At 51.5% G+C, this 9,461-nt stretch overlaps 1 protein-coding gene across 1 annotated transcript; it reads left to right on the top strand.

Moving 5' to 3' along the window:
* The first annotated feature begins 339 nt into the window (after positions 1–339).
* On the top strand, positions 340–1,237 carry LOC123066055 (root-specific lectin-like). Its single transcript, XM_044489216.1, has one exon. It carries the CDS (start codon positions 403–405, stop codon positions 901–903), a length of 501 nt encoding a protein of 166 aa, XP_044345151.1. The 5' UTR covers positions 340–402; the 3' UTR covers positions 904–1,237.
* Positions 1,238–9,461: the final 8,224 nt, after the last annotated feature.

The raw sequence follows: 9,461 nt of genomic DNA, 5'->3' as shown, positions 1-9,461 counted from the left end.
CTTAAAGCCAAATGGAGAGCTAAATAGCCCGGAGGACGCAGGTTTGGACTTGCATTTTTTTTTTGCGGTAATGTTAACTGGTTGATGTTCACTTGGATGAGATCCAAATCCAAAGGATGACAGTTGTTGACCAAAATTGCACAAAAATAAAGAACTGCCATGTTTTTTTCTGAAAACTGCCATCACCCCTTAAATATGCCATCCGCATTCGCAAATGCCATGCGTGGCAGCGAACGTTCGCTCGCTGGGAATCAGTATCTTTTTTTTGCAAGAGGAGCTACAATTAATAAACTGAACTGAACTGAACCAGAACGCCTATATAAAGAGAGGAGAGCACCACCCGTTTACTCACACACACACCACAACCAGTACTAGATCCACAAGCCAGCTGAAAGGAAGAAGATGATGAGCAACAAGGCCCTCACACTCGGCGCGGTCGTCGTCCTCGCCTTCGCCATGGCGGGCGCGCACGCCGAGCAGTGCGGCCACGCGGCCGACGGCATGGAGTGCCCCAACAACCTCTGCTGCAGCGCGTGGGGGTACTGCGGCATGGACGCCAACTACTGCGGCGATGGCTGCCAGAGCGGCGCCTGCTACGAGCCCAAACGCTGCGGCGCCCAGGCCGGGGCGAACGCGGTGACGTGCCCCAACAACCACTGCTGCAGCGGCGACGGGTTCTGCGGCTACGGCCAGGAGTACTGCGGCGCCGGCTGCCAGAACGGGCCCTGCCGCGCCAACATCAAGTGCAGCGCCGACAAGCCGTGCCTGAGCAACTTCTGCTGCAGCCAGTACGGATACTGCGGGCTCGGCGTCGAGTTCTGCGGCCAGGGCTGCCAGAGCGGCGCCTGCCATGACGCCGTTGGTGCCGCCGCCCTGCCGCTCAGCTCCATAGTGCAGGGGTGATCTTGAACTGCATATGGCTACTAGTATTGCGACGGGATCAGGTGAGGGGATGAGTTGTGCCAATGTCGATCGTTGCCACGTCTTCTTCACCGGCTAGTTTGCGTTTTCTTCGTCTTTACAATCGTTCCCATCATGCATGCACGCATGCATGATTAGCGTTTGGGAACCAAAAATAATGCGCGTGCGGCATCATGCATGCATGCGTCGTCCTTGTAATCTTTGTAATCCAATAAATCTGAATCTCGTCGCAATTGACGGAGTGTGTACTGTGTTATCTTTAGGCTAATCTCTGTTCGAGAAGCCGAGGTTAACCAAAGCACCTCACAACCTCAAAGTCTGTTATCACAGGATCTGAATCACACACGCGAATTGTGGATGAACATACAGAGACGAGGACACTGTGTTTTTGCGTTGCGTTCAGTCTGCAACTTTTCTCATCGTTTTTCTTCTCTTATTCAGAATTACAAGTAAAGGGTGAAACCCCACGATCCGTGAGTCTCGCGCCATCCCACGAGCGGCATCGTGTGTCCACAGGAATCGGTCCTGGATCGTTAGGCGATGACCAAGACAACTAATTCTATCTGAAACTGTCTACTGAAAAAACTGAACTAACTTGCAGCTGTCAACGACAACAGTGTGACGAGCTACAGTACAGAATACAGAGATAAAAAAAACCAGAAGAAAAAAATGCACAAGGATTATTCAACATTCACTCCCTAAGACTTGTGCATCTTGATAACCTCCACCATACCGATCTTTGCTCGCTGCTCCTGGAGTTTGCCACGGCCAAGTGCTTTGGTAAGCAAATCAGCCATATGCTCTTCACTTCTCATGAACTCGATCTGTATCTTCCCATTTTCCACACACTCCCTAATATAATGATACTTGATATCAATGTGTTTGCTTCGCTCGTGGAAAACAGGGTTCTTGCAAAGTGACATTGCCGATTTGTTGTCCATATTGAGCACCACTGATCTTACTGCTTTTACCTTGATCTCACTAAGGAGGCGTGCCAGCCACACACCTTGACAAGCTGCTGTTGTTGCAGCAACATATTCAGCCTCACACGAGGAGAGGGTCACAATGCTCTGCTTCTTCGATTGCCAGCTCACAAGGTTGCTTCCAAAGAAGAACATGAGGCCTGTGGTGCTTCTGCGCGTATCAATGCATCCACCAAGATCGTTGTCACTGTATCCAATCAAGGGAGCTTCAGCTGCGCCACGGGAGTAGTGCACTCCCCAATTCAGAGTTCCTGCGATATAGCGCAGGATATGCTTCACTGCTGCCAAGTGTTCCCTGGTAGGTGCCTCCATGAACCTTGACACAAACCCAACTGAGAATGTGAGATCTGGCCTTGTGTGAATGAGATAACGCAACATCCCTACTATGCTTCTGAATTCAGTTGTATCAACTGGTTGTGCAGAACTGACCTTGCTCAACTTAAATCTGGGCTCCATGGGCACGGGGCAGGAATTGCAACCTGTCATGTCAGCTCTCTCAAGTATCTTGGCAGCATAACCAGCCTGACAGAGATCAATTCCACCACTGTGCTGATGAACCTCTATCCCCAGATAATAATTCAGATGTCCTAGGTCACTCATTTTGAACAGCATTTCCATCTCACCTTTAAACTTGCTGATCTCCTCTTCATCTGATCCAGTGATGATCAGATCATCTACATAAACCCCGACCACCAGCCGAGATTTTGCATCCCCTCTTGCATAAATTCCATGCTCGGAGGGACACCTCTTGAATTTTAAATCAGTCAAGCAGGTGTCTAACTTGGTGTTCCAAGCTCATGGGGCCTGTTTCAGCCCATACAAGGCTTTGTCCAGCCTCAGAACCTTGCTGGTTTGCCCTGCAACGATAAACCCTGGCGGCTGTGTCACGTACACCTCTTCCTTGAGCTCACCATTCAGAAATGCAGACTTCACATCCATGTGATGCACTGTCCAGCCTGCTCTGGCTGCCATGGCGAGAAGCAAGCGCACTGACTCCATTCTTGCCACTGGTGCAAAAACTTCCTCATAGTCAATGCCTTGTTTCTGCACATATCCCTTTGCCACCAAGCGTGCTTTGTGTTTCACTATTTCACCAACAACATCCTTTTTCACCTTATAAATCCACTTCAGTCCAATCGGACGATGCCCGTGAGGTAGATCAACCAAGGTCCAGGTATGGTTAGCCTTGATCGCGGCCATTTCATCTGCCATGGCCAGCTGCCAGCACTCGTGATGCTCAGCTTCTTCAAACGTGCCTGGTTCCTGGCCAAGTACCAGACCAAGCTCATAGTCAGGGTCCTCCTCATCGTCGTCAACCTCTGGTGACTGAGGTGAGGGGGGAGTTGCAGGTGCTTCGGTGGTGTCGATGTACTCGCGGTTCGGAAGAAAGATGCTGTCTTGAGCCCTCGTCTTCATTGCGTGCACTGGCGCGACGGGCACTGGCGGAGCACGTTCTGCTCCTGAACGTGCAGGTGTGCTAGGCACAGCAGCGGGTGGTGATGTAGAGCTGCCGTGGCCTGCACTCCCTGGTCCTGGCGTCGTGGCCGTGAGTGGTGACGGCGAGCGTGCCGCGGCAGGGCTCGGCGATGTGGATGTCGTCGCCGTGGGAGAGCCACCTGACAGAGTGGACAGGGGATCGATTATGAAACTCATACCAGGCGATGCAGCCTGTGTTCCCTCCTAGTCCCATGCCTTTGCTTCCTCGAACACAACATCGCGAGACACGACAATCTTGTCCTCGTCTGGATCATAAAGGCGAAAGGCTTTGCTTCCGCTCTCGTAGCCGAAGAAGACCATGCGTTTGCTTCTATCTTCCAGCTTGTTCAGGTGAGGCCGTGTGTATTTGGCGTGCGCGACACACCCAAACACGCGGAGGATGTCGACGTTTGGCTTCCTTCCACACCAGGCCTCGAACGGTGTTTTTCCCTTCACGCTTCTGGTGTATGCGCGGTTAAGCACGAAGACAGCAGTGGATACTGCTTCGCCCCAAAAGCCAGCAGGAACTCCCATGGCCTTCAGCATGCATCTCGCCATTCCCACCACTGTCTGATTTCGCCGCTCTACCACGCCGTTCTGCTGCGGCGTGTAAGGAGCAGTGAGGTGTCGCTGGACAGCGAGATCAGCGAGATAGGCTGTGAGGTCATTCGAGTTGAATTCCCCGCCTCGATCTGTCCTGAGCGTCTTGAGCTTGCGGCCTGTTTCTCGCTCAACTCTCGCCTGGAATCTGCGAATGGACTCTGCTGCTTCATCTTTGCTATGCAACAAGGACAACCACATGTACCTGCTGTGGTCGTCCACCAGGAGGAGGAAGTACTTCCTTCCACTTGGCGTCGCCGGCGAGATCGGTCCGCACAAGTCGCCGTGAACCAGCTCCAGTGGCTCTGTGGCGCGAAACCTTGCTTGCTTCGGGAACGGGACTCGGCGCTGCTTTCCAACAAGACAGGCGTCACAGACCTGCTCATGGTGATCAATCAGAGGCATCCCGTGTACCATGCCCTGACGAGCCAACCTTGCAAGCCCGTCGAAGTGCTGATGGCCAAAGCGGGCATGCCACCTCCATGCGTCCTCGGCGGCGTGCTCAGCCAGGCACACAGGCCTGACAAGATGGAGGTGCACGACGTAGAGTCTGTTGCGCGCACGAGGTACTCTGGCGAGGACGCGTTGCTGGTGATCGCGGACGGTCATGAACCCATCCTTGACCAGCGTTGGGAAGCCGATCTCGTCTAGTTGGCCGATCGAGACGATGTTGGACTTCATTCGCGGGATCCAGTACACCTGCGTTAGGGCCCGGTGATCTTCTCCGCCCACGCTGAACAGAACCGTTCCTCGGCCACGAATTTCCACGAGGGAGCCATCACCGAACCTCACGGTGCCCGCCACTCCCTTGTCCAGCTCGGCGAATGCAGCCTTGTCGCCCGTCATGTGGTTTGACGCACTGGTGTCCAGGTACCAAGCCGGGTCGACGTCGTCAGGGGTGCTCCGGAGGACGGCGCGCGCTCGCTCTTCGTTGAGGAAGACGTGCTCGCCCGCGTCTGTGGTGGACAGCGATACCTCATGTTTCATGAACATGTCGGGATCGCCATCGGTCTCATCGGTCAAAGCCTGCACGAGATTGGCCTCTTCCCGTTTCCCCTGGTCACCACGCTCGCGCTTCGCCTTGCGGCATTCGCGCGCCTAGTGGCCTTCGAAGCCGCAGTAGTTGCACTTGCCTTTACGGCGCGGTGGGTTCCTGTTGCTGTCATTCTTGCCTCCGCCATCCCTACTCTTTGGACGGCCTTGTGGTTTCTTGCCTTTCCCGCCACCGCCGGACGATCCGCTGCCGCCGTGGTAATTTCCATCGCGGGCGCGCCACTCCTCCGCTGTGAGGAGCAGGCGCCCACCCGCATCTTGCTCCGGCGCGCCACAGCCTTCCGATGCCGCAAGGCGTCCGCTTAGCTCGTCGATGGAGAGCTCCTTGAGATCCAGAAGCGTCTCTATGGAGCACGCCATCTGGGAGTACCTAGGCGGCACGACGCGCAGAATTTTTTGCACGCCGTCGAGCTCGGAGGTGGTGTCCCCGAGAGACTGCAGCTCCGTGACCGCACTCGAGACTCGGAGAGAGAAGTCCTCGACATTCTCTCTGGCCTTAAACGCGAACGCGTCGAAATCCTTCCGCAGCTTCTGCCGGCGTGCTTCCCGCACGCGATCCACGCCGACGCGGAGCGTCTTGATCGTGTCCCAGGCCACCTTTGCAACGTCCTTGGAAGCCAAGATCTGGACCATCTCAGGCGGCACCGAGCTCAGGATGGCGCCCAGGGCCTGCCTCTCCTGCCGCTCCAGCGCGTCGCCGGTCTCGATGGCCTCCCAGAGTCCCGCGCCCTGCATCTTGACGCGCATCAGGATGGCCCACTCCATGTAGTTCGTCTTCGTGAGGATGGGCCACGAGACGGGGCCGCCGCCGGTCTCCCTCACGACGGTTTCCCTCACCACCACTTCACCGCCGCCGCCTCTCTGCGCCCTACTCCGCCCGCGGCTTGGTGAGCGCGTGCGGCGTGGGCGCCGGTGGTGGTGCCGGTGGTGTACCAACCATGGCGATTCAAAGGCTCTGATGCCACTTGTTATCACAGGATCTGAATCACACACGCGAATTGTGGATGAACATACAGAGACGAGGACATTGTGTTTTTGCGTTGCGTTCAGTCTGCAACTTTTCTCATCATTTTTCTTCTCTTATTCAGAATTACAAGTAAAGGGTGAAACCCCACGATCCGTGAGTCTCGCGCCATCCCACGAGCGACATCGTGTGTCCACAGGAATCGGTCCTAGATCGTTAGGCGATGACCAGGACAACTAATTCTATCTGAAATTGTCTACTAAAAAAACTGAACTAACCTGCAGCTGTCAACGACAACAGCGTGACGAGCTACAGTGCAGAATACAGAGATAAAAAACTAGAACAGAGAATGCACAAGGATTATTCAACAAAGTCCCGGCCATTTTTTTAGTCTCGGCCAACAAAGCATGACCTCCATCACTAAGTGGTTTTCCTTGAGGTGTCTCGGAGCACAGATCCACATTTTTTAGGGTCCTTGATTGATAGGGGCAAGTGTGTCCCAATATTTTAATAAGAAAGATTTTGTCGATTTGGATGGAGAACGACTTTGATGATCCGACTACAATGTGCGACGATGTTGCACTTATGTAATTGCTAAACCAATCTCATGAATGTTACCGTCAATGTTGGATGCATGGTTAGCCTGACCAAAAAGGTCTACTTGCAAGCAATAAAAAACGATCAAGAATATGGCAGAAGCAATCTGGATATTGCGGATATAGATGGAATGTCGATTAACTCAAACGGACTACACAAATTTGCAACAACGACTAACTTTTTTGCTAAATAAGATCCAAAGGGGTGGCGGCCAATGGGGTTGAGGCACATCCAATGATAGCAAACAACCCTAAGTCATACAAGGCTCATAGGGTTTGATTGTTATTTGTGTGCATATTAAATTCCCTCTTAAGTAATGAAATTCGGGCACTTCTGGCATATTTTAGAAAGGAGGGAAAATGATTGTTGTCTCGAACAAATGCACCGTCGTTAGGCATTTTTATATGTTAAGCAACTAGTATTAGTTAGATTGTTGTTTAAGAAGAATTGCAGTTCACTCATAAAATCAGCAAAATCGATCATCCTGGAAATTTATCTAGGCTCCAGAATAAAGTTCACTCTGTTCAGTAAGAAAACACGCTGCGCCATCATGTCCTTCACTTGACTATTGTTGACTGTTGTAGCCGCGGAAACGTGGATTGAAGACACCCCATAAGAACTAGAAGGACATCATCGATCAAATGTATCTATAGATTAGACAAGGCTCTTCTGATATCATACATCTAATGATGTTTACCAATAATCAAGTGATTAATAACTGATGTATTAAATCACTTTGCATAATCAAAAGGAGGAATAGCACTCGCACTAACAAAAAGAAATTTGCCAGCGATTCAGTAGATTAGGGCTAACTGAGCATGTAATGTTGGAAATATGCCCTAGAGGCAATAATAAAATGGTTGTTATTATATATCCTTGTTCATGATAATTGTCTATTGTTCATGCTATAATTGTATTAACTGGAAACCGTAATACATGTGTGAATACGTAGACCACAACATGTCCCTAGTGAGCCTCTAGTTGACTAGCTCGTTGATCAATAGATGGTTATGGTTTCCTGACCATGGACATTGGATGTCATTGATAACGGGATCACATCATTAGGAGAATGATGTGATGGACAAGACCCAATCCTAAGCATAGCACAAGATCTTGTAGTTCGTTTGCTAAAAGCTTTTCTAATGTCAAGTATCATTTCCTTAGACCATGAGATTGTGCAACTCCCGGATACTGTAGGAATGCTTTGGGTGTGCCAAACGTCACAACGTAACTGGGTGGCTACAAAGATGCACTACGGGTATCTCCGAAAGTGTCTGTTGGGTTGGCACGAATCGAGACTGGGATTTGTCACTCCGTGTGATGGAGAGGTATCTCTGGGCCCACTCGGTAATGCATCATCATAATGAGATCAATGTGACTAAGTAGTTAGTCACGGGATCATGCATTACGGAACGATAAAGTGACTTGCCAGTAACGAGATTGAACAAGGTATTGGGTTACCGACGATCGAATCTCGGGCAAGTAACGTACCGATTGACAAAGGAAATTGTATACAGGATTGCTTGAATCCTTGACATCGTGGTTCATCCAATGAGATCATCATGGAACATGTGGGAGCCAACATGGTATCCAGATCCCGCTGTTGGTTATTGGCCAGAGAGCTGTCTCGGTCATGTCTGCATGATTCCCGAACCCGTAGGGTCTACACACTTCAGGTTCGGTGACGCTAGAGTTGTTATGGGAATTAGTGTGCAGTTACCGAATGTTGTTCGGAGTCCCGAATGAGATTCCGGACGTCACGAGGAGTTCCGGAATGGTCCAGAGGTAAAGATTTATATATGGGAAGTCCTATTTTGGCCACCGGAAAATGTTCAGGATTTTTGGTATTGTGCCGGGAAGGTTCTAGAAGGTTCCGGAGTGGGGCCCACCTGCATGGTGGGACCCACATGAACGTGGGTAGTGGGGTCAAGGCCCCACACCCCTGGTCAAGGTGCACCAATATCCCCCCTTAGAAGGAATAAGATCATATCCCGAAGGGATAAGATCGAGATCCCTAAAAAAGGGGGATAACAATCTGTGGGGAAGAAAATGATGGGATTTCTTTCCTCCCACCTTTTCCAACGCCCCAATGGACTTGGAGGGCAACAAACCAGCCCCCTCCACCCCTATATATAGTGGGGAGGCGCATGGGAGCTTCACCCTTCCCCTGGCGCAGCCCTCTCCCTCCCCAACACCTCCTCCTCCTCCGTAGTGCTTGGCGAAGCTCTGCCGGAGAACTGCAAGCTCCACCACCACGCCGTCGTGCTGCCGGAGCTGTCCCTCAACTTCTCCTCTCCCCTTGCTGGATCAAGAAGGAGGAGACGTCCCCTGGCTGTACGTGTGTTGAACGCGGAGGCATCGTTGTTCGGTGCTTAGATCGGATTCGGCCGCGATCTGAATCGCTTAGTGAACGACTCCACCGACCGCGTTCTTGCAATGCTTCCGCATCACGATATTCAAGGGTATGAAGATGCACTCCCCTCTCTCTCATTGCTAGTTACTCCATAGATTGATCTTGGTGATGCATAGAAAATTTTGAATTTCTACTACGTTCCCCATCAGTGGCATCATGAGCTAGGTCTATTGCGTAGATTCTATGCACGAGTAGAACACAAGTAGTTATGGGCGTTGGTTTGTTCAATTTGCTTACCGTTACTAGTCATGTCTTGATTTGGCGGCATCGTGGGATGAAGCGGCCCGGACCGACCTTACACGTACGCTTACGTGAGACAGGTTCCACTGACTGACATGCACTTGTTGCATAAAGGTGGCTAGCGGGTGCGAGTCTCTCCCACTTTAGTCGGACCGGATTCGATGAAAAGGGTCCTTATGAAGGGTAAATAGCAATTGGCATATCACCATTGTGG

Source organism: Triticum aestivum, chromosome 3B, assembly GCF_018294505.1.
Source record: "Triticum aestivum cultivar Chinese Spring chromosome 3B, IWGSC CS RefSeq v2.1, whole genome shotgun sequence".
NCBI lineage: Eukaryota > Viridiplantae > Streptophyta > Magnoliopsida > Poales > Poaceae > Triticum > Triticum aestivum.
Note: the sequence above shows the minus strand (reverse complement) of the source record. Positions and strands in the feature narration are given on the sequence as shown.

What these genes read in the sequence shown, in the direction of transcription:
- LOC123066055 (XM_044489216.1), top strand. Translation starts at nt 403, where the DNA reads ATGATGAGCAACAAGGCCCTCACACTCGGCGCGGTCGTCGTCCTCGCC.